At 53.8% G+C, this 23,822-nt stretch overlaps 1 protein-coding gene across 1 annotated transcript in view; it reads left to right on the plus strand.

Moving 5' to 3' along the window:
* IGSF21 (immunoglobin superfamily member 21) overlaps positions 1-23,822 on the plus strand; it is a 172,409-nt gene that overhangs the window by 19,894 nt on the left and 128,693 nt on the right. The window contains exon 2 of the mRNA XM_019541724.1: positions 21,612-21,733. Coding sequence (XP_019397269.1) covers positions 21,612-21,733 — 122 coding nt within the window. The remainder of the gene's footprint in view (positions 1-21,611; positions 21,734-23,822) is intronic.

The following is a 23,822-nucleotide window of genomic DNA, read 5'->3' on the forward strand; positions in this document are numbered from 1 at the left end:
TAGCACGGGCTGCTGCAAGGAGCAGCACGGGCACAGGCAGGGAACGGGTCCCAGGTGGAGCGTGGCTTGGCAGAGCCGGTCCCTGCATTGCTTTTCCCTATCAGTCGAGGCAGGCGGGGCGTGCTGTGCACAATCCATTACTCCCCTTCTCCTCCCTGCGGCACCGAGGAGGCTGGTATCTGGCTAGGTGATCAGTGGGTAGATGGATGGGCCCTTCCCTCCAGCCCTTCAGCGTGGGCGGTAATGGATCGTGCCGTCTACGCAGCAGTGGGCATCTGACGGGTAACAAATCTGGGAGGAGATATGCGCAGAGCTGCGTGACACAGTCATCCCTTACTCCGCCAGGACCCGTCATCCTCCCGCGGCTCCTGATGGCCACTTGCAGGACAGAGCAGCCTGGACCTGTCCAGCTCCTGCCCCCGGCACCGCTCTCCCCAGAGGCTCTGGAGTCGGGACGTGCTAGCACGCAGCTCACAAGTGCTTTGGAGACTGTTTACTGCGCCGTGCCGTGCCGCTTGCTCGGCATTAGTGCAACGTTACAGCACTAGTGCTTCCATGAAGGTGCAAATTGCAAACTGCTTCGCTCCCCGAGGACGGGCAGCCTCACCTTTGCCAGGCTGCGGAGAGAGCTTCTCCAGCAAGGGAGAGGAGCTGAGGGGACGGGACGTGGTGGGGATCCTAGGGGGCATCCAGGATGGCAGGGCAGGGATGGGGGAAGCTGTCAAGTATTAGGAGAGACGTGACCTGGCCACTGCAGTGCCCTCCGGAGAGCCGTGTTTGAGTGTCAGCTCTGCCCTAGGTGCTGCATTTACCTCTCTGCTCTCTTTGCAGTGTAAATTTTGGGGAGCCAGGGCCCTTTCCTTTGCTCTGTGTATGTACAGCACCATGCACCCATCCCAATGAAAGCCTTTAGGTGCTACTATAAGGCAGAGGAATACATTGTGTTGGAGGGATGAGGTGTGGAGAGGAAAGGCCAACGAGGAGAAGAGGAAGAAGGAATATTGGGGGTAGGGAGAGAAGGGCCAGATGGGGATGCTGGGAATCTGGAGGACACGGGGGTGGGCTGTTATAAAGAGGGTGGTGATTGACTGTTCTCTGCACCCAAAGGGGACAGGAGAAGTAGTACTGGGTTTCAAATGCACCCAGGGAAATTTAGGCTGCATATTAGGAAGAAGTGTTGGCCAATGAGGGTGCTGAACCCTGGGGGCACATTACCCAGAGAGGCTGGGGAGGCTCCAGCCGTGGATTTTGCAAGCTCAGAGTGGATAATGGTTTGGACAGGGCTGATCCTGCCCTGAGCAGGGGCTGGGCTAGGCAGCCTTGTGAGGGCCCTTCTAGCCCTGTTTTCCTGCAATTCTGACCTTAAGAGAAGAATAGCTCTGCTGTCCTCTCTTAGTCCCCCTCTGATGAAGTCTAGCTTCAACAAACACAGAAATGCAGCCACTTCTGGGGTGGAGCCCAGCAGCTGTTGAACAGCATGCAGTACATAGATGGGGGCAGGAAGTGCAGAACCCAGCCCCTTTTTGGCCCAGGACAGGCGTATGTGCCCTCATCGACTTCGCTGACACGGAGCCTGGACGTGACCCGCTGCAGGGGAGGTGACTTAGGGACAATATGACCTCGGGCTGGGGCCCGAGCAGAAATGCAGCTGGATTATGAGTGACCTCGTGTGGTCTGTAACTTGGTTCTCTGCATCCCCCAAAAGTCGGCGGGTGGGTTTCGATGAGGGCGGCATGTGGCCGTTTGTAACGGATGGCCCAGAGGGGTGTGCTGGAGGCAGGTGAGCCAGGGAGAAGGGGGCACTCTTCATGGTGCATTGCCTCTTCCCTTTCTCCGTCCTGGAGCTACTATCCCTGCAGGCGACGAGGTCAGCAACTGCGCCAGCTACAGCCAGGCTCCCTCTTTGCAGCGGCATACACGGGCGCCCCCGGGCCTTCCTTTCGCCTCCTTCTCCGGGGCAGGGGAGAAACAGAGCCGCCGGTTGCAGGCGTGATGATTGCAGAGGGGCAGGATGCATCTCGCCTTCCAGCCGGAGCCCAAGGGTCAGCTTGGTCTCCAGCATCCAGGGGCAGGAGAGATGGGGGAAGCTTGTATGCCGATTGCTCTCGTCTCCGTCTGATTTCCCATCGAAGCGAAGGACAGTGACTGGGAATGCTGGCTGCCCCGGGCGTGGCAGTAATGGGCCATGCGCTTCCGTCACAACCAGCAGCATCTGCCTTGAGCCTAATGTTGTCGCCCCACGTAACTCTTCTGCGGTACCCAGGCTGTGGCAGCTGTGTCTCCTCTTGCACATCGTTGCTGACTCTCATCCCCACTTGCTGTTGCAGCCTCCAGGCAGTGAGAGACTTGTTTCAGATTCAGGGCCCCGAAACGACCACTTTGAGGAAGCAACTATCGGGTCTGAGCTATCGCCAGAGCTGGAGAATCGCTCTCGCTCTGCCGTGAAATGAATGGTTCACACGTGAGACTGGAAGGAAAGTTCAGACGGGAATGGGCCAAGATAGTAACCTCATTATTGACCTTGGATCTGCTCCCTCTTGCCCACCAGATCTCAGCTTCCCCGGTTTCGGTGGGCCCCAGCCCAGTCCTGTCTCTGAGCACACAAACCAGCGTGCCCACGGTGCTTCGCAGTCATTATCGGGCATTAGCTATGCAACCCCCAGGCAGCTGCCAGGCCCACGCCGAGGGTTGATTGTCACCTGCCTCCGCACACATGCATCACCGCCGCTCGATCCACACCCTCAGACCCTCTTTCCCTTCCATCACCGAGAAACCTTTTGAAGTTTTATCCAAGCCCGCCACGTGGCGTGCACGGGAACGCAGAGGAGACGGGAGAGCAGCAGCCCGGCAAGCTACCTGGTAATGAGTCTTGAAAGACACAAAGCTGTCAAGCTGTTTGCTGGCTCGAGATCCCGGCTGTCTCGGGAGTCATGCGCGAGACCTTATTAGTGTGGTCACCGGCGTGTCGCAGCACGCCGCTGGAAGGGGGAAAATTACTTTTTGCAGCACTGGAGAGTTGGAAAAAAACCAAGCCCGACACCTCTGACTCGGCGTAGATCCCTTGCGATGTGGAGGGAGCCAGGCAGCTGCGAGGGATCAGTCTGTGCTGGGGGCTCGGATGAAAAGGCAATAGCGTGCTTTGCAGATCGAATCACGAGTGCCTTTCCTTGGCTACGAGCTCTTAGCGAGGATTGGTGCTTCCACACTAGCCCTCTTTTTGCCTGGCTCTTGGCTGTGTGTTTATACAGTACCGTGCACTGGTCCAGCCCACACTAATCAAGATAAAGAGGTCCCCAGGCTACTTTGCTGCTGGGAAGAGCTGGCTGAGTGTGGGTGCTGTGCCCCCGTCAGCGACCCTTCCTGCAACTCCAGGCATCCAAAGTGTGCTCGGGAGCTGTGGGCCACCCTGGGAAGTCTGGTCTGTAGTGATGAGCGTTATCATTTAAAGATGCGCCCTAATTCAGAAGCATTGGGGATTGGAGGGTGCTCCTTCACTTAGGGAGGAGCTGAAGTTAGTTATGGCCACATGGCCCTTAGATGGATAACTTATATCTATTACAGCTGAGGGTCCAGCTCAGCTCAGGCCTTTTGCCAGTCAGGCTGTTATCTGTATGTGAAGTCAGTTTGAGTTCCCAGTGCCTTTGCACAAGCTCAGTGCACTGGGTTTGAGCATCGAGCAGTCCCTCCTTGGCCTCTGGAGAGCCCTTGTTTGCAGGGGGCCTTATTGACCAGGCCCAAAGAAATACATTTCTCATCCTTCTAGACCTGATGAAACCTCTTCCCCAACCCCATGACAGCCCAAAACATGGGTTCTCCTTGCAACTTCTCCTCCAAGCTGTTGTGTAACCACATGGCACAAACCGGTCCCGAGTTCATGAAGCGTCCCCAGGGAGGAGAGTCATGAGGGATGCGGTGGGGTCACTCTGGGGGTGCTTGTTTCTCTGCGTGAGATCCCCGCTCTGCCAGGACCCCACAAAGCAACCTACCCTGGATATAAGCAGGGCACCTGTATGCAGCGGTGAAGGTGCCCTCATGGTCAGTACGCTAGAGATGAATGGGGGACCTCCTTATCCAACAGCATGAGTTGTTTCCTGAACTTTTGGGTCTTCCATAGGCACGGGAACGTTACGCCGTGTACTGGATGCGTGTGGATGGGCACAGACTCTCCATCAAGGTCCTTCTCTGTGGTGTAGGTGGATGTTCTGTGTTGTGTATATAAGTGAGGGTCTGAACGTATCGTGTGTGCATGCGTGTGTCTGCACATGTGAATGCCCTGTGTGTAGGATGCACAGCTCCTTGCTCCTGTATGGTGCAGGTAGCTTTCCACGCACTTAGCACAAGTGCTGGTGTTTCTCATCTACCCATTACAGTACTTTGCAACTGGAAGGATGATATCTATGGGGTTTTTTTACTGATGTGCAATGCCCTCTGTCTCAGTATAACTAAGACAAATACACAGCATGCAATGGGATGCTTTCCTCTCCCGGCAGGCCAGGCCGGGGTCCTCAGTAGTTGTCTCTTCCTGCAGCTGGAGGACTCCCAGTGCATGTGCTGAGGCCAGAGGCGGGGGAAAGCAGAAGGGAGCTCGTGGCTTAATTAAGAGGCATCACTGGCAACAGCACTGCTCTTTAACTGCCTCTGACATGGCACTTGTCAGGCTGGTTGCCATCTGGGGAAGGCAGCACTGCTCCAGCGAGTGAAGAAGCCATCGGACAGGACAGGCGGGGGTTGATGCATTACAGATGCTATCTGCGCTCCTCTGAGCAGCCTGATAAATAGTGACAAACTGAGATTCCTGCAGGGGTTTTGTCTGCCACTGCCCATTAAAAGAATGAGACATTAAAACCCTGCCCAGCTCCTTCCAAGATGTCTCGAGGCTGCAGAGGATGTCGGAGCCGGTCACGCCAAGGGTGACACCGAGCCATCTCCAGCCGGCATGTGGGGGCACCGCCAGGACATGCAGCGCCATCTCCCTCAGCCCCAGAAGAGAGCACAGGTGGGACTGAGAGGCGAAGAGGAGGGTGCTGGTGCCAGGGATCTCCTGGCTGCGAAGAAAGGCACCGGCCACCTTCCAGCTGCCAGGCCTGCTCGTGCCAAGGCTGGTTCGACAGGCTCAACACTGCAGAGGGGACACAACCCTGCAGGGCCGGCACCGGGCCCGATTACAAGTCTGGGCTCTGAGGTTGGGGAGCACAGCGCACCTGGGAGAGGCAGTCGGGAGTTTTGCAATACGAGAGGAGTCTGCGGCAGGGGGCTTGGCCGGTCAGCACAGGGCAGCGAGGCATCCCGCCCCCCCTGCTCGTCTCGGTCACTGGAAGAAGGTCAGCCCCGTGGTGTTTGGCCAGTGGACATGCCGTGTTGCAGCCTGGGCTCTGTCTCTGTGCCCACACCCTGTGCGGAGCGGCTGCCCGTCGGGGGCTACGGGGGCTCTGGGCTGGTTCTGCCGAGCTCTTCTGCAACGCGGACAGCGTGCAAATGGATGCATCGTAGACAGACACCAGCAGAGAGACTGTTGCAGATACTTGCGTACCCTTAGACCGCTCTCATCCTGAGACGGCTGGCCAGCAAACCCTTCTGCGGGAGAATCCAGCAGCACACATCGCTGAAAACATAGACAAGCTAATGCGGTGAGCTTCGTGACGTCAGGACACCGGTCCCGGTTATACTGAGAGGCATCAGCCAGCTCCTTCAGGGGTGCACCTTGTCTGGACCAAGTCATCTGGTCCCACGCTGCGTGGTCCTCGCCGCACCAGGGCTGTGCAGCGGCAAGCTCCCTGCTGGAGACGGCGGGGCAGAACGAAAGCCGCACGAGAGAGGATAGGACAGGGGCTGTTGCAGACCATGTGTCCTTTCAGGGAGCCACCGTGTCCCTAAACGTGTTGTCAGGCTTTGAAGCAGCTGGTAGATACATCCCCCTGTGCGGGACCCAGGCTGATACCACGTTCGCCACGAATATAAGGACACGGGACTAGAAGGGGCATCTGGTGCCCAGCGACTGCTGGCAGAGGCATCATAATCCCTTCTCCGAAACCTATGAAGCTCCACTTTGCAGCCGCTGCTCCTCTCGGAAGACTTGTCCACAGCTTTGCTGCCTCTTCTCATTTCCAGCCTGAATTTCTCCACGGCCAGTGGCTGCCCAGCTCGCAATCAGCTCCCATACTTTTAAACGGAGGACAGGCAGGCAAGATCCAGGAGCCCAGCAGCACTCGGGAACCTGCATGACCCGGCTGGGACCCTCTGCGTGGTCTCCTGTGAGATGTCTTTCTCCCATGCGATGACTGCCACGGGCAGCGTTCATCTTTGGGGTGGGAAGTGGAAGCCGGCTGGCACATTTTTCCCCGCCCAGGAGGAAATGCCAGTCCAAAGCCCAGAAGCCGGTGGCAAAGCAAACGAGAACGCAAGAGATGTAATTCAAACTGCAAGGGCACAAGCAAGCTGCCAAGGAAGGATCCCAGGTCTGGCTGCTGCTTTTGAGTCTGCTAATGCCTGGCAGGAGGGGACCAGGCTAGCTCCCCAGTTGCAAGGTGGGGGGGGGACCTGGCTGGATAGGTCCCATCCTGTTGCAAGCTGTCCCAGAGCCAGGGCTGAATCTGGGCCTGCCGTGAATCAGCAGAGATGGCCAGCAGTTGATCCTACCCCCAGGACGGCCCCTTGCTCGCGGCTCACGGATACAGCCGCCGCACAAATGAAGCCGCTGCTGGACGTACCCGACAGCAAGCACATTTTTCCTTTCCGAGAGAGGGGTGCATCCACCAAAAATCTTCGTTTTCCATTGTTTTACCCCTTCCCTCTCTGTTCCCTGAAGGCCAGGTGGAAAGTCACATCAGGACTTCCTGATGCATCTTCTGGATCACCATCTCCCACCTCCCAACACTGCTCCTGTTTGCAGCTACAGACCGAGGCAGAGGCAAGATGTGGGGGGATCAAACCCACACGACAGCTCAGTTGAGAGGGGCAGTGGATCCTCTCTTCCCTCCCCCTGCCACTCGAACAGCTGCATCAACTGCTTTCATTTCTAGATCTGTCAAGGATTTACAAACCAAAAGAAAGAAGTTACTTGGGCAATAAAAGCTATCGATCTTTTTTTTTTTTTTCTGGAGGCTGGATACAGGCGAATGATTTGATGCTCTGGTAGCGTTTCTGAAAATTACACATCATTCTTCCCACAAAGCTCACACCTTTGGCTGCTGTAATATTTATTTGACTGTGCAAATCATTTGCAGGCCTCGCTTAGCATACAAGCAAAGCACGGATTCGGGCGGGGAAGGACCGAACCCAAGCAGCAACCCAAACGGGAGCGGGAGAAATGAAGTAATTTGGTGTCCCTTCCTTATATGCATTGAGTTTGCTTTTTATTTTGGAGAAGAAACAGGAAAAAGTGGGGGAGGAGAGGGCAAGGGCCAGGCTAATGATTTTAATTGCAGGAGTAAACAGTCTGGGCTTGGACAAACAAATCAAACGCTCCATTTCTTTGCAAGCCACATTTGCGCCTGCCGGTGGGAGGCGAAAGGATTTCTCTGCAGCAGCAGCCGGTGAAATGTTTTTCTGCTCACGGCCTCATTATACCCAATCTGCTTAATTCCAAAGAGCCGCTGTCAAGGTAGTTAGTTAGGCCTTCGCCCGCTCCTACCTTGGCAGCTGTCCTGCAGTTGTGCAGATGTTACCTGAAACAGCCCATCCATGACGTTGTTGGTGGGAGGGGGGAGAGTTATTTTAAACTGTTCCAAGCGACAGCGGCACATTTAAAGGGGCTCCGTCTCCAGCCGCTTAGGGCAAAAGCATAAGTTGCATCTCAGTAAACCAGGGTTGGGAGGGAAGGGCTAATTTGACAGAGCTCAATGCAAAGTACACGCCGGCGAGCTAAGGAAGAGCTCCAGATCAGTCTGCTTCCTCCACATCAGCACCTTCCAGCGCTCCTGGGAAGGGGGTTGTGCCGGACCCATGTGGGGTTGCATTGGTCATGCTGGAGAATTGCACCAGGCTCACGACCGTGTCTACACGAGACACTTACTGTGCAGCAGCTCGGCAGCACTGTGCAGCAGTGCATGAGCCGTGATGCAATGCTACTGCGCAGTAGTGCCGTCCGCGTGACCTGGAAGCTGTGCAGGGATGCTACCGCTCGGTAACAACCGCGCAGTCAGTGTCTTATGTAGATGCAGTGTCCACTGAACACTAGATTTGGCCTCTGTGTTTGTAAGTTAGACCTATCTTTATTGCCTGAGGTGGGTCAGAGGGTTGGGACGCTATGGAGATGAACAGATAAATGGATGGACAGATGGGGGGGGGGTGTATGTATATATATATATATATATATAAACTCTCCCCAAAAAACGCTCTAGGTGGGACTCCAGACCGCCTGTGCTCAGGAGAGATGGGACCCGCAGTGCCGCTACCGCAGCCCACGCAGGGCTTAGGACAGAGGAGACGGAGAGCACGCTAGTGGAAGGGTCTCAATATTGGCAGCGATGGGACTTTGGCATGTGATTTCTCCTCCTTTCATCTGGGAGGTTGACAATGTACAGCTGTGCGGGGATACCCCAGTGCTGGCATCCCAGGTGGGGGCAGATGGGCAGGGCAACTTTCTCTCCAGGTTTTAAACGCTGATCCATGCCTGCCTGGAGCTGAGGTGAGAGGGGAGGTGGTCATCAAGCTAGCTGTCGTGCTCGCATCATTGTAGTATAGCTGCAGTGAGCTCTTCTGAGCTACACCACTCATTGACTACAGTGGCCCTCCCTTGCTAGACAGCTGTAGGCTTTGGCCTTTTGCTACTCACTAGGCAGGTTCACATCACTTCAGGTCATCGCTCACTCTCCATAGGAAAGGCCGATGGAGCAGCGTCGTGCAGTGCAGATGACCAGGCGGGCAGGGGATCCCAGTGGACGTGGAGTGGGAGCTGTGGGTGGCATGCAGTAACAGGTTGCATCAGGAAAGGGAAGAGAGACCAGGTAATGCAGCTGACAGCTTAATGGGGGGTTTTAGGATGATCTATGTCTCAGAGTTGTTTGGATGTGCAGAGGGCTCTTGAAGCAGATGTTGGGAAACAGAGCATAGCTGAGCGATAGTGGGTGCATGGGCAGGCTGGCATCGGCGTGCTCTCCGGCATGGCCAAGCAAAGGGACAACAGATGGGCACAGGTCAGGTCATCAGAAACTCCGATTGCAAGAGTTTAGCAAGGCCAAGCAACACCAGTAGGCACGCGTTGGGGCACAGACCTGTCCACTGCAGGTGGAAGGCACGTCTAGCAGGCACAGCTCGTGCCCACTGGTCTTGCTTGCAGGTGTGCCAGGGCAAGCTCACTCATTAGCAATACCCTCAAATTGCACAGCAGGTAGACACAGAGGCCCAGGCCTGTTCAGACACTACAGGTATCTCTTGGCCCCCCGCTCCTGAAGGCTGCAGGGTGGTGCAGCAGTGACTGCAGCCAGCTGAGCTCACGTGGACCCATCTCTGCAGCTGTTCCACGTGCGGGCATATCCCCGCCCCGCAGGCCATTAATAGCCCTGATTTCTCCTGATCTGGAACCTGTTTTATGGAGCCCTTGCTATCATCGTAGGCAATTTCAGCCCTGCAAAATAGCAGGAGCCAAGCAAGACACGCTGCAGATGGGCGACATGACAGCCGATCTCTGTTGTGACATTTATCTCCGCACAAGTGGAGATGGGATAACTCACCCGTGGCTACGTCACTCGAGAGCCCTCCTCACTCATGGAGATGAATGTCACTGCAGAGAGCTCGGTCTCCTCCTACGAAAGACACTTCTGCACAGGAGGCAGAGCCTTGTCTCTGGGGTCAGACCGAATTATGCCCAGGATAGATTTGGCCCACTGTGCCTGCTGTTTCTCCCACTTCCCATTTAAAGGGCACACTACTAGGAAGGTGGCACATACCTCTGCGTCAGACAGAAATGACCCTTGGTCCTTTCTCAGCTGATTTCATTAGCACTACACTGACTTGTGCCTGTCGAGATCCAGCCCGTTGGCTTCAAAAGAACTGGTGTTGATTTTGCCCACTGACTTCAACAGATTTTAATCTGATTTACACCACCTGGGGAATGGGCTCAACCATTTCAGAGCTGCTGGTGCCGGCTTACACCAGCTGAGGATCTGGTCCGTGGAGGTTTTTCTAGCAGGCCCATTGTCACGTCTTGCTTCTCGCGGGAGCCGGTGCTTTATAAGATGACTGCCCCGCACCTCAATGCATTGCACACGGGAAGTGAATTGAGGCTATGGACAGTGCAGTTATATCCAGATCTCCTTGGCAGATTGAAGGTGAAACACAACCTGCTTTGCACCTCCTGCTGCGGAGACATTTGCTCCCTATTTGCCATCACTAAGACCCATGCGATGGGCATGTGGGGCCATGCATGCGCCAACAGAGAGCAAAATTGGGCCAAAGTTGTAAGATGGGAACCACAGAGCCCGGTTCTCCCTGCAAAGCCCTCAGACTAAGAGCGGCCAGGAGACAGGCGAGAATGGGGTCCCTGCCACAGCCACGGCCAGCAGGACAGGGTCTTTTAGCTCAGGCTCTAGAGGCTCATGCATCCCTGCTAGACAACTCCAAGCAGCAAAGGCAAAATGGGGACAAAAGTGCAAGAGCCAAGAAAAAACCAGTCTGGGGAGAACCCGTCTGCACAGACACCTTGCTGGCCAAGGAAGCTCCTCCATGCTGGTCCCCCACCAAGTGAAACCTCTCTCATCCTGTCCTTTTCGGCCAAGCATAATCCTAGGGGAGCTGCATTTGCCTTGGAGCTGAAGAGAAAGCTGCCCCGGTCACCCTCTGTCCCCTGTGCAGAGACCAGGGTGCGTGTCCAGGCTAGGGCAAGCCCCTATATTTTGCTATTTAGGCCAAAGTCATGGGGAAGACTTCTAAGCACAGAGCCACAAGAGACAAAGCGCGGGTGGGAATAGCCCCTGCCCCCTGAGTCCTTTGCAGGCGTGCAGAGAGAGCAAGTTGTACCCTCCCCAGAAGGACGGTGCCTTGGATGCGCCGTACTTCCCCCTAACTTATGCACTGTCTTTCATCCAGGGCTGCGCCCAGTGACTATCCAGTCTGCCGCCCTTAGTCTGGGCATGTGAGTCCACAAGGCACCTGCTGAGCAGTCCCCTCTGCACAGGAGCAGCAATCCCGATAATTTATAGCCATGCCCATGAGCATTTCAAATGCCACCCTGTGCAATCTGCCACTTTGCCCTGGGTGCATCTGATGGCTGCTTGGCTTGGCTACTGCTGGCCGAGCAAGCCGGTTATGTGCCATGGTGGCTATGTCGAAGGGGCGGCAGCCGTCCTGTTTTGACCTCTCATCCCCCTGCCTTCCCAGCTGCTCTCTGCTGGGGTCCCTGGGATCACAGTGGTCTTCCTAGCTTAACCGGGCGAGATAAAGCCATTTACGATGTCGGCTGTCTCTCCCTGTCAAAACCCAGAGGTCCCAGAGAGGCTCTGGGAAAGCAATTTGTTTGCCAATATTGGTGGCACTAGCGGGACAGGGCCAAAGCAAAATGCCAGGTCAATAGAGAAACGATGGTAACGAGAAGGCAGGCGGGAGGGGATCTTCCTTCTGACAACACGCAAGGGCAGGAGGTTAACATCTTCCCGGCACAATGGAAATCACTGCTTTTGTCAGAAATAAGATTTTCACTCCGCTTCATAAATAATGCATCAGGCAGAGTCCAGCCCCAGGCAGTCTTAACTCAGCTCTGATGCCTTAAATGCTGCTTTTTTCTCTTTCCGTGTCTCTTGTAATTGTTATTGCTCCTTTTGTCTGTGTGCAGGGGCTCCGTGTGTCTTGCTTAGGCCGAGGGCACTAGGGGGTTTGGGTGTGTGGCTTTTGGTAACGTGAGGGGTGAGGACACTGCTCTGTGCGTGTGTGTATGCATGTGTGTTCGGGCTGTTGAGAGCTAATGGGGGTCGCGTGTCAGGCAGTGTGTGTGGCGTGGAAGGTTGTGTGTGTGCACTGGGGAACATACGGCAAGGTGAGGGTCACTCTTTGTGCACGTGCCTGCGTGCGTTGTTGGACACACGCGTTGTTGCAGCATGCCGAGGGTTGCAAGAGGAGTTTGCAAGTCAGTCTATAGATACGTAGAAGGAGGCCACACGTGGCTTTTCACCTTGGCCGACGTTCGCGGTGGGAAGGGCTCACAAGTCTGGAGTGGCAGAGGCGTGCGGGAAGGTTGGCGGCGCCTTTGGGCATGTGAGAGCTGGGGGGGGGCCACGCTCTGAGATGTGTCTTTGTGTACGGAAATGTGGGGCAGTGGAGGAGATGTATGGAGGGGGGTGCGTCACACCTCGGTGTGCGTGTGAGCCGGAGTTGTTCCTTGCTGTGCAGACGCTGCGTGTGTGCTGGAGTGTGAGCCGGGAGTACATGCGCTGAGGTGTGCGATCACTGAAGGCTTTGTGCGTGTGTGACAGAGAGAGAGAGAGCTGGGATCGTGCGTGTTGAGGTGCACGTGCTTGGATTCCTGAGGGCTGTGTCTGCACACGCGTGTGTACCCGTGCGTGTAGGTTTGATGGGGACAACTGGGCGGGCTGGGGTGGCTGCGGAGGGCTGAGGGTACCTGTTTGGGGCTGCGTGTGCAGTGAGGGAGCTCTCTGGGGCTTGGGTGCGGAGAGGAGCTGGGCAATGCAAAACTCTGGGACTCTTGGTTCAGAGATGACACCTTTTATTAGACCAGCTAAGTTATGATGAAGGGGTGCCATGCCAGGATAGCCGTTCCGGCCCTGACCGGGGTTTTGTTGCCCCTGAAGTCCTTCCCCTCCTGCCTGGGCGCCTGGCATGGAGAAGCTCCTCAGCTTGCAGTAAATTCATCAGCAACTTTAAATATATGTAGTTTCACTCAAAAACTGACCCTGGGGTGCAGATAAAAGACTATAAGTAGGTCTAATCCCCCGAGATAGACTATTTTTATGCGCCTTTTCATCGGAACCTATTAGCTGACTGTAATCCCCCGAGGCCTGGGCCATTCTGCGCAGGGATTCATCCCGCTCCTCTTTCTTCCTTCCTTTTTTAGCTCCTCGCTCGAGGTGACTTTGGGGGAGCGGGCCGCTCCTGAGCCCCAGGTGGTGGTAGTGCCTCAGTTTCCCCATGTACAGGATAGGAATAGACTTGAAGCTCTTCGAGGCAGGGAGCATTCTGCACGTGCAGCACCTAGCGTAATAAAGCTGCAGCCCCGAGCAGTCACCCTCATCATCGATCCTTCCTTTGAGATCTTTAGCTGCCCTACGAGAGCGAGCTCGGGGCATCGCTGCTTGGGGCTGCCTCTGGGGAGGGCGCTTGCAAAGGCATTTGCAAATGGCCAGGCCCTGACCTGCCCTCCCAGCCACGCCGCTACCGGCAGGGCAGCGTAGACGGGGAGACGAGGTTCTCATCAGCTCATTGAAATCCTCCTAGAAGACGAATGCATCCAGCGACGTGCCGCGGAGCGGCCGCCCAGCCTTTGTTCCTGGGGTAGCAAACGCATCCGGAGACGGAAAGGAATGGCGTGTAATAGGGGAAATGTAATTTAAACAGCTTGAGCAAAACACGCAGGCTGTTTTCACTCCCTGCCACTATTACACTTCACAACAACTGTGGGATTGGGCCGTAAGTGGGATATCAAGTTTATTACAGCTATTTCCAACCTGTAATTGGTTTTTGCAGAACACAAAGAGAAAGAGCGTGCGAGCGAGCAAGAAAGGTGAGTGGTTTTTGGATGGCAGCTGCTGGGGGAACGCCAGGCGAGCCGGGTTTTGTTCTATTTGTTTGCACAGAGGAGGCGAAAATAGCGGGCCCGTTAGCTTGTTACATTGACAGGCTTAAGTACATTTACTGCGCTTCAGTTCTCCAACTTGAACCGCCTCCTTGGAGCGTCAGGAAGGAATCAATAAGGCGGCTTGGGCAAAGCCCAAACCTGCATGGCAATGCGTGATGGGGGCGGGAGTAGGAGCCCATCCAGGCTGCGGCCAGGGTGGGCACCAGAGAGGTGCAGGGGGAAGCCCTGCTTGTCGCCACCTGTTGCGAGTGGGTCCAGAGGGCTGCTTGAGCACAGCACCGTGGGAGAGGGCAAGAGGATGCTGAGCTGGGGGTGCCAGGTATATGCTGCAGGCTGCTGCAGCCCGGTGCAGTAAACTTGGGACCGAGATGCAGATGGTGCTGACATGCCACAGCCCAACGCCTCCTGCCGCCAGCCTTGCGACCTGGGAGCGGCTGTGCAGAGGACGCGGCCCCAAGTATGCTCCTGCGCGGTGCGTCACACAGGAGGTCGCAGGGAGCTCCGGCGCCTGGGGCAGGGTTTGCTTTTATTGCCACGTTCGGCCTGAACTCGTCACGCTCGGCAGGCTCCCTCAAGCAGAGGAATCGATTGCATGCTACAAACAGCACCACAGACCCAGGCTTTGCACGGGCAGCGGGAAACAGGAGACCCTCAAGGCTTCTCCCCAGCCCCACAAAGACCCCTCTCCTGGCAACTGGAGTGGGCAGTGAAATAGCAAGGGAAGGTGCCAAGGCCTCGGTGCTGGCATCCTTTCCTGCCCCTCCCTCTCTCCCCACAGCACAACTGATCCCTCCCAGCAAAATGTGACATGCTGGAAAATCCAATATGCCAGCGTTTAATTGCACAGCAATGTACAGCTAAAGCTATTAAAGGCATAATGCCTCCTCCTGTCCTGACAAATATAACTTTATTATGGGAAAATAAACAAGAGGACAGTGCTTCCCTGCCTGTGCGTGGCTTTTGGAGCACTGGCACCGCGCTAATTGGGGCTGGAGAGGGTTTTGCGCGCTGCTGCAGAAACTCATAAGTTAGTGCCGCCATTAATTAAGTGTTGCATTGGGACAGCAATTAGAATCAGGCCCCGACCATTGCTCTGGACTCTTCGGAAATGCAAACTTAAAGACAGTTACTCCCATTGAGCTTCCACTGTCAAGGCTGGGACAGGCATTACACATAAACCAGTTTAAGTGATCAGAAACTGGTTTAAACCTGTAACACAACAGACATTCAGTGCACATTAAGCCCATTTGAAAATGGCTGAAACCAGTTTGAGATAAACCTGGTTGGATGTAGTATCAGACTTAACTGCTTTGGGTCAAACTGGTTTATGCAATGTCTGTCCCAGACCCAAAAGACAAGAGCTAGGAGAAAGAAAAGGTTATTTTCCCTGTAATAGCCTTTATAGAGAGCTGGTTGGCTAGACTAACTGCCAGTCCCTTTGACAGGAAGGGGCGGGCCTTCTTTTCTCTGCAAAGGGTTCTGGGTAGAGAAACCCTCTATAAAAAGAAGCCTGAGCCCCAGCTAGTTGCAGAGATGGTTGAGGTTGAGGTTGAGGTTGAGGTTGAGGTTGAGGTTGAGGTTGAGGTTGAGGTTGAGGTTGAGGCTGAGGCTGAGGCTGAGGCTGAGGCTGAGGTTGAGGCTCAGGCTCAGGCTCAGGCTGAGGCAGCAGATGTAGCCTTTGACAGAAAGGATTGTTAAGGGAAAGCCTCTGCTTTTTCTTTTCTGCTTTAAAATAAGTCTCTGGGGTTCTTACTGCTCCTTTGCGCCTGTTGCCTCTGATTTGCTTGGGCAGCCTGTGGACGCCTCCTGCCACCACCCCCCGTTTGCCAGTGCAGAGCTGAGACTCCCATGGGTGTTAGTGATTTGCTCACAATCGCCAGAACTGAAGACCAGCCCAGTGCACCCATCACCAGAAGCAGGTTCCTGCTTGTTTGCTGTCTGGGGAAAAGCTCCAGTGTATTGGGCTGGGGGCTCAAGCTGTGCTGCAGCAGTGAGTGCCATGGGTCCTGCTCTGTGCACTGTGTTGTCCTGCTGTGGCCAGCATGGAGGCACCTGGGGTCCTGTGCCTGCCAGCCACCTACCAGCCTTTCTAAGGGGCTCCTGGTGGAGGTCATAGCTGAGCAGTGCCGTGAAGGCTGATCCTTGCTAGAGTCCCTGCTAGCTGTCCTTTTGGGAGGCCTGTCTGGGGCCACAAAATAAAAGTCTGTAGCAAATATGGGACTTGAACCCAGGTCTTGCCCACATACCAATGTATAGGTGGAAAATAGACCCCTCTCTTCCCACCTACTTTTTCCATCTGGGCTTCCTCCAGCCACTGGGGAAGTCCACTCCCAGCTGGTTCTTGCAGCATTTCAGAGGCTGCAGCTAGGAGCTTTGGAGAAAGGATTCCCACTCCCTGGCTCTGACTTACGAGGATGCTACAACTGATCCCTGGCATTGCCGTGATTGCTGCATGACTCCAGTCCCATCTAGGTGTCTGGTGGGTCACTCGGTGAGTTCAGTGGCATGTATCATATGTGCATCCCAGCTAACACACAGGCAACCTGAGGCAGTGACACAGGGCAAGCAAAATACTGGGATAAATACTCCAGACACCAGGGTTTCAGCAGTTACAGTGCAAGTCAGAGCTCTAGCTGCTAATCTGTTATCTGCCTCCATGTCACCTCCCAACCTGCTGTTCCTGCCTGGTCTTTCTCGACCTTAGGAGATTATCCCTTTTTCCAGGTACCTAGTTGTTAAAAGTACTTTTGTACGGCCGGATGTACAAATGGGTAGGACTGTCCTTCTGAGACCTTGCGTGAAAGTTTCTGTTTGCTGGACTGCTGGTGCTTCCTGGAGCACTGGAGCTCTCCGTCTCAATGAAAAGTGTGATGCAGGATGGCTTGGGAGAAGTGTTGAAGGTTGCTGCAAAGAGTGTGGGCGCCCTGGTCTAGATGGCTTCCCCTTGGATGGGGCTGGAGGGAAGGTACCAGTGATGGAGCTGGGAGCTGGAGAGGTCACTACTCTGCTTAATTGCATGCCTTATTTTAACTGTGCAAGAAGCTCTGCTGAAGTCATTACAGCATCGTGGGCCCCAGCTTTGGAGCCTGCCCCGTTGAAGGCAGAGTCAATATACCGCATTTAGTGCACCCCAGTGGTCACTTCGCCATAGCCAGGCCTCCCTACCTGCAAATGGCGCCTGTTTGCAGCATGCTGTCCTGCCACCCCTGAATGCATCAAGACAGGCCTGGGCACAAGTTTTGTACCAAGGGGTGGGCTTTGAAGTACTTGCACAACCCTCATCTGCAGCCTGCTGAAATCAGCAGCAAGGCTTCCGTTCATTTTATCGAGCATTAGATCCGGCCTCCGTGATGCCGCAGGTGAGGCTCTACAGGACCAGACTTAAAGGTAGGAGAAGGAGGGATTTATGCCCCAGCAAGCCCCGTTGCTGTTGGCATGAGCAGCCACTGGTACAGCTCTCGGAGTGGAAACCCCTCCAGCGGTACTCCACAGGCGAGGGCCTGCACTTCTGGTTGCACGAGCGACCACGAAGGCTCCTTTTCTTTGCTGGGCAGCAGCAGGTTCATTTGTTTGGTACCAAAAAAAAAAAAAAAAGGGATGTAAATAAAAGCGAAGCAAAATTGGACATGTCCTTGAAAAGTTCCCTCCTCCCCGAAAGACGGGAGATTTATGGCTCAGATAATTCTTTTTGCAGTTCTTTATCTTGTATATGTGTGAGTGTGTATTTTCTTTGTAATAAAAGCCTCAGCCTAGGCAAATAAATTTGAAGAGACAGTTTTACTGACAGCTTTTTTCCTCCTCTGTGTAATAAAGAAAAAAATGGAGTGAAATTTGAGATAGGAATGATAGTGCAGGCAGCATTTTAAAAGCCAGATAAAGGGAGCCGTACCTGGCAGGAGGGGGGGAGGGAGATGTGAGCAGAAAGCCCAACATGGAGGCATCTTCCAGCTTTGATTTCTGCTCTTCTAATCCTCTTCTATACCCACACCTGGGGGCAGCGATTAATGGGTGCTGCAATGTCAGGGGACCGAGCTCGTCTCCCACAGGATGCTGACTTGGCACGCGGCGGCCGGCGTTGCGAGGAACAGGCAGGGATGGGGTAATTTTATGGCTGTTCAAGATGTTTAGTCCTCATGCTATTCATAGGGCCAAGTGCGAAGAGGGAGGGAATCAACTCTCATGCTTCGGGTCACCAGATGGGTCAGGAGGGAGATTTTCCTTCCCCGCTCTGTCAATTAGGCGAGTTGTGTGATGGGGGAGAGGGAGCCTGGCTTCTCCTATGCCAGCCTGGACTTGGCAGCCAGCAGATACCGTGCACCAAGTGTAATGGGCTTGGAGGCTGGTCTACCGCGGTCAGTCCTCCTTTCCTGCAAAACAGCACGGGGTTTATGGCTTAATCAATTTTCCTCTCATGCGCAGAAGCTTGGCCCGATTTTAAAATGGAATATTCTTGTCCTTTCGTGACGCTCTTTAGTGCATCGATCGTGCCCATCATTAGTGAATTTACTGACTTCTCAGGGGTCCCTGATCTCCTCTGAGCTCCTGTCTCAAGAGCCCCAAAAGTCTCCTACTGTTTCCACATTGATGCTGCCACTGGCTACAGCTGTCCTGCTGTTCCCAGGCTTGCAGCCCCCTCGGTGGGTATTCGAGTCACGGGCGTTGAGTGCAGGGAGAGTGAGCAGCTGGTTCTCGTTCAACCTGAGCTCCTGGCACTTGGTCAGCCCAACTCCAGAAGCTCCCTCACCTGTGCCAGGTGCACCCTGTGCATTTAGCAGCTTTCCTCCTGGGTCTGACCTGTATTTTGTGCAGACGTGGGCCAGGCATGCACCATTTAGATCCTGATCTGAAGACCAAACCAGTGCTGTTTGGCTCCTTTTGGACCTGGATTGGGGTGTCTGCGTCACAAGGCCTGGGCTGGATCCTTTTCAAAGCTTGGGGCTGTGTCAGAACAAGATGCCCCAGGGCTAGATAGCTGTCTGAAGGCTTTATTTCTTGCAGATGAAACTTAGCTGGTTCTGGCTAGTGTAAAGGGTATAGAGATGCCTTCTAGTCACAGCAGAGTTGAGCTCCTGCAGGGCTGAATATGCCCAAATCCTAATGTGCACGTGGAGAGTGGGAGCCCCCCTTGTCTGCAGCATCTCCAGGCCTGTGGAGGGTCACCCTTTTGGGCTTCACCCTCGATCGTCCTATCTCATCCCTGCAAGTGGGATCACAGCAGCGAGCAACATGGCCCATGATCTGCAGTAACAGGCAATGGAGGCAGCTGCCTGGAGGGAAAAGAGGAGCTCTTTGGGATGCCTCCACCTCTGGTGCAGGGTGCTATAGGTGGGACAACACCTTGACCCCGAGCACGCTGCTCTACAAACAGAAGCAGCCCCGTGCACCTCTGGTTGGGACCCTTGCAGCGTGGGCCAATCTAGATCCCCTTTTTGTTTTAACAAGGAAATGCTGAGACGAGCAGAAAAAAAAAAAGCAATGTTGCAGAGGGATAAATAATTGACGCTGAGCTGAGGTGTGCGTACACAGCCACAGTGCTGGGAAAAGCTTGAAAAGCCCCAACCTGTTTCTGACGGCGCCAGTGCCGTGCCAGAAAGCTCCTGAACCACCTCCCAGCCCTTCCAGCACCGTGCTCAAATCTTCTCCCCCACCTGGGCCTTTAAAAGCAACCGTGTGAATTGCAGATCAAAGTCTTTTGTATTTTTTTCCTCCTCCCCTTCCCCCCCCCCACTCCCAGGGTTGTTTCCTGTTTTATTTTTGTACTTTGTACTCCTTTAAACAACCCAGATCTCAACATCTATAGTACCAGAGTGGGGGTGGGGGGGAGGGAAATAAATCTGGAAGCTTTATAAGGAACAGGGGAGAAAGCAATGCAATCTCCTCCCCTGCCCCCACCACGCAGAGCCGCTTACAATTAGATTCCTTTAACAAGAAAATCAGAGCGGCTGGAGATAGGAGGCAGAGAAAATGAAGCCGGAGAAATGGCCTCTGCGCTCGTGATGGAAAAGCTGGGAGCCTGGCAGAGATAACAGCCGCGCAGATGAGAGAGGGTTTGATATTTAATCATTTGCGGGCGAGGCAAATACAAATCTAAAATTAGAAAGAAGGAATGAAATAGGGAAGGGACGTGTTGCCCGGAAGTCTCTCCCGCCCAAGCTCGGGGCCAGCCTGAGCATGCTAGCCATCACAGAGGCTATCTTTCCCCCACCTGTTACCTGTGGTACCTATCGGTCCTCCCTTTCTGTAGAATCAGGGCCCCTCAATCGTTGCTGCTCTTAGCCTCGCAGCACTGCAGTGCGGTAACAAAAACGGGTCCGTTTGAGATGAGGCACCAGAGCGCAGAGATTCAAAGTGACTTGCCAGGGTCAATCACGAGGTCACTGACTGAGCCGGGCCTTGAACCTGCATCTCCCTCAATTGACACCAGTGCTAATTTAATCATTGCTCTTTTCTGTGCCCCTGGGTTTGCTGGGAGCTATCTGGAGTGGCAGTGTGGGCTACTAGTTGGATGTTGCTGAGCAGCTGATTGATTCTCATTAAGTTTCTATTCTTGGTGTATGGCTCCCGGGGGCAAATTACATGTCTGTCTTGCTTATTAGGGCATGGGCAAACAAAATGTTTACATCAGTGTAATTGGCACTACAGATAATGCAAGTGATGCATATGACTAAGCCAAAATAAGTCCACCCAGCCTGAAAGAATCAGGGGTAAACCTCTACCAGTGTAAGTTACACCAGTTTAGGTTTCGTCTCTACCAGCGTAAGTTATGCTAGTTTAGGTTTCATCTGTCTGAGTCCATCCAAGGAGGGTGTGTGTGTGTGTGTGTGTGTGTGTGTGTGTGTGTGTGTGTGTGTGTGTGTGTGTGTGTGTGTGTGTGTGTAGTTTTATTTTAGCTAAAGGCAAATAAGCTATTACCGGTACCGTTCCCTTGCCACCTAGTGGTAAGACTCTCTAATAGCCACCTACTATCTGAGCTATCCCAGGATAGCTTCGTGTCTGTCCATGCCCGATCCCCATGTCATTTCCATCAGTATACGAAACAGATGTTAATTATACTAGAGAGCATCTCTCATTATTGCCTTGAATGTGTGTTTCAGATTGTCGAGCATGCGTGGTGCTTTTATTGTGGTATATAAAATGCTCCGTGGACATGGTAGTAGTATCCAAATCCTGAATCTAACCACCCTGGATTCCTGTCTCTCCAGTTTAAGAGGCCACGTAAAGAAGGAAGGTCAGAGCTGATCGCAGTAGCTCAAGCCAATGTCTGATCTCTCACAGGACTATCTCAGGCTGAACTAGAGCTTTTGGGAGGGGATGGACACTCTGGGAGTTGCTGGGATTTAATGTCAGCTATGACAGATGTGGGATGCAGAAGCAGCATGAATTAGACAGTAAGGCATTCATAAGCCGTGAGAACTGGCCCAGCAAGCCATACACGAGTATATCTTTCACGCAGCCATAGAGATTATGTCCATTCATTGCAACAGAGGTGGTGCCAGGTCTGTCTTTGTTGTGGACACCAGATAATGTTGGGCTGAATCTGTGGACTGAGAAACGTATTTTTGCTGCATGCGGTTTTGAGGCAGATGGGTCCCTTTGTCACAGGAGGGAACGCAGTTTCCAAGTGAAAACGCCATCCCTGCTTTAGCCTGAAGGTTTGTGCATCAAACCTAGAGATGGAGCCAAACCAGAGCTGAGCGTCCCTGGGATTTTTGAAGATGTTTGGAGATGAAATTGGTAGATCAGATCCTGATTGTAATCAAATGCTGGCCCAGCAAAAGTACCAGGCTAAGTAATCTGGCTGGTCATTTATTTGGACAGGACAATGTCAGCTATCTGATTCTCATGCCACTGTGTGTTTCCTTGGCAGGTGACAGATGGTGGCACCATCAAACAGAAGATCTTCACCTTTGATGCCATGTTCTCCACCAACTACTCGCACATGGAGAATTATCGCAAGAGAGAAGACCTCGTGTACCAGTCAACAGTGCGGTAAGTCCCTGCGCCTTGGCCGAGCAGGAGCGCTGGGCTTTCTGAAGTTGTTGGATATGTTAGTGTGGGCTTGGAGAAGTGCAGAGCTAGATTTTGCTGGGACAAAATGTTGCATGTGGATGTACAAGGGGGGATAGCTTGGGTGCTCGCTTTTGATCTGAAGCGTGCCACCCTGGCAGGAATAACCCCGGCACTTGTAACCTGGAAGCAAACGGGCGAACGATGTTCTACACTGCTTCCACTTCTCGTCCCTCTCTTTGCTGGCACCCGTCGTTCTGCTCCTGACATGCATCTTCTGGGACAGGACTGCTGGCTGTCTGGGCCACATCCCCAGCATGGCCAGGGCTGCGCTGCTCCCCAGGTGTCTCAAGAGCAGCTGGAGGAGGGACTCCCCTCGAGCAGCTTCAAGGCCACATTTCTGAATTTGGGGCACGTGAGCAGGAGTGAGAGGGTGGGCTGTGCTTGGGATCGTTCCTCCCTGGGGTCGACATAGTCCTGACTGGCTCCAGCTGCAGAGAAAAATCTCCAGTACATTGGTTAATATTTGTATGGCATGCCGTGTTTTATTCATGATGGCAGGAAAAACATACCCAGAGGCTGCAGATGATAGGTGAAAGAGTCACTTCTGACTCAGAAGCTGTACTCTGAATATCCGTGTTTTAGGGCATCTGGAGTCTGCCAAGGGTTAGGCATGATCCGGAAAGGAAATGGCTGGATCATTTCTGCAGAGCCCCTGGCTGTGTTAAGTATACAGAGGTTGCCCAGTATCTGGGTGTGTTCAGAGCCCTCATTCCAACTTGGGCAGCCTAGCAGAGACCCAGCACCCCCAGATACTCACCCCATGCACCTCTGGTCAGGACCCTCAGCTGAGAGCCACCCTTTGCTGGCCACAGTGAATAGGAGTCACCCACTAGGCATGGCTAATGTCTGAAATACTCAACTGATCCCTAACTGATTTCAAAAGTGGAGACTCCAAACATCATCATGGGATTCAGAGATTTATGAAGTCAGCGTGGGTCACCCTAGTAGCTGAGATGTTTCCAAGGACGGGATTCAGGGTACAAAACACAGTACTGCATGTATAGGAAACAGGCGGATTTCAGTCCCCGGCAGACTTCATTGCTCAACCCCAAAGCCCTTTCAAAGGCCATAATCACAGTGCAAGCTCAGCCCTCTGAGACCAGGGATGGGATCTCATTAGACCATGTCCATCTCCACTGCACCATCAGCTACAGCGGTGCAAAGCCGGTGTGAAATGCCGCCAGGTCCACGCTTTGCACACAGGGAGCGGGGCACCGAAAGATGGTGCTCATCGGCTCTTTCCTCTGCCGCCAGCATCACACACATTAATATCTGCAGCTGGAATCAGGGCATTCAGTGGTGCAGTGCTGGGCCTTTGATCAGCCACCTGTTCCCATTCCACTTTCATCGCCTCCTGAGGACGAGGCAAAAACTGGAAGACAATCAAAGTGCCAGACGTGGCCAAAGCAGCCGAGCACTGTCTTTTATGATGCTCGTTCTCCTGACAAAGAACGTGCTCGCACGCGGGGAGGAGGTACCCATTCTCCTGTCTGCACACCTCCCGTCTTCCCCTGCCCGTCTCCTGCTCTGCATTGTCTCTCCCAACCCAGCCCCGACGACCTGCCCGTCTTTGCAAACACTGATTGGAAACGGGGATGTCAGTACTTTTGGTGGGGGGTATTCTTTCTCCCTGTCCTTTCTTCCCTCTGCTTCATGACAGCTGAAAATCTGAAGGCTGCTTTTCAGTGAAAGGAGAGCTGCTTTTGATGGACATGGCAAGACTTTCAGCGTTGGCACAATGGGTATTTCATACCTGCTCTCATCCAGAGAACAGGGGCAGGGATTATGCAGAGGAGGAGAGAGCTTTTCAAATGAAATTAAAGGGGACGGGGGGGAGCCAGCAACCCAAATGGTACGCGAGGAGGAATAAAGTTGCGGGCAAAGGCGGCTGGTGCTGTTGCTAGATTGGCGAGAGGACTTCGGGGATAAGAACTGGAAATTTACATATAAATGAAGATATTTACAAATTAATGCATTTCAAGCAAGAGAAAGTCCCGGCATCACAGCT

This window comes from Crocodylus porosus, unplaced genomic scaffold (genome assembly GCF_001723895.1).
Source record: "Crocodylus porosus isolate Cpor-Errol unplaced genomic scaffold, CroPor_comp1, whole genome shotgun sequence".
Classification (NCBI taxonomy): Eukaryota; Metazoa; Chordata; order Crocodylia; family Crocodylidae; genus Crocodylus; species Crocodylus porosus.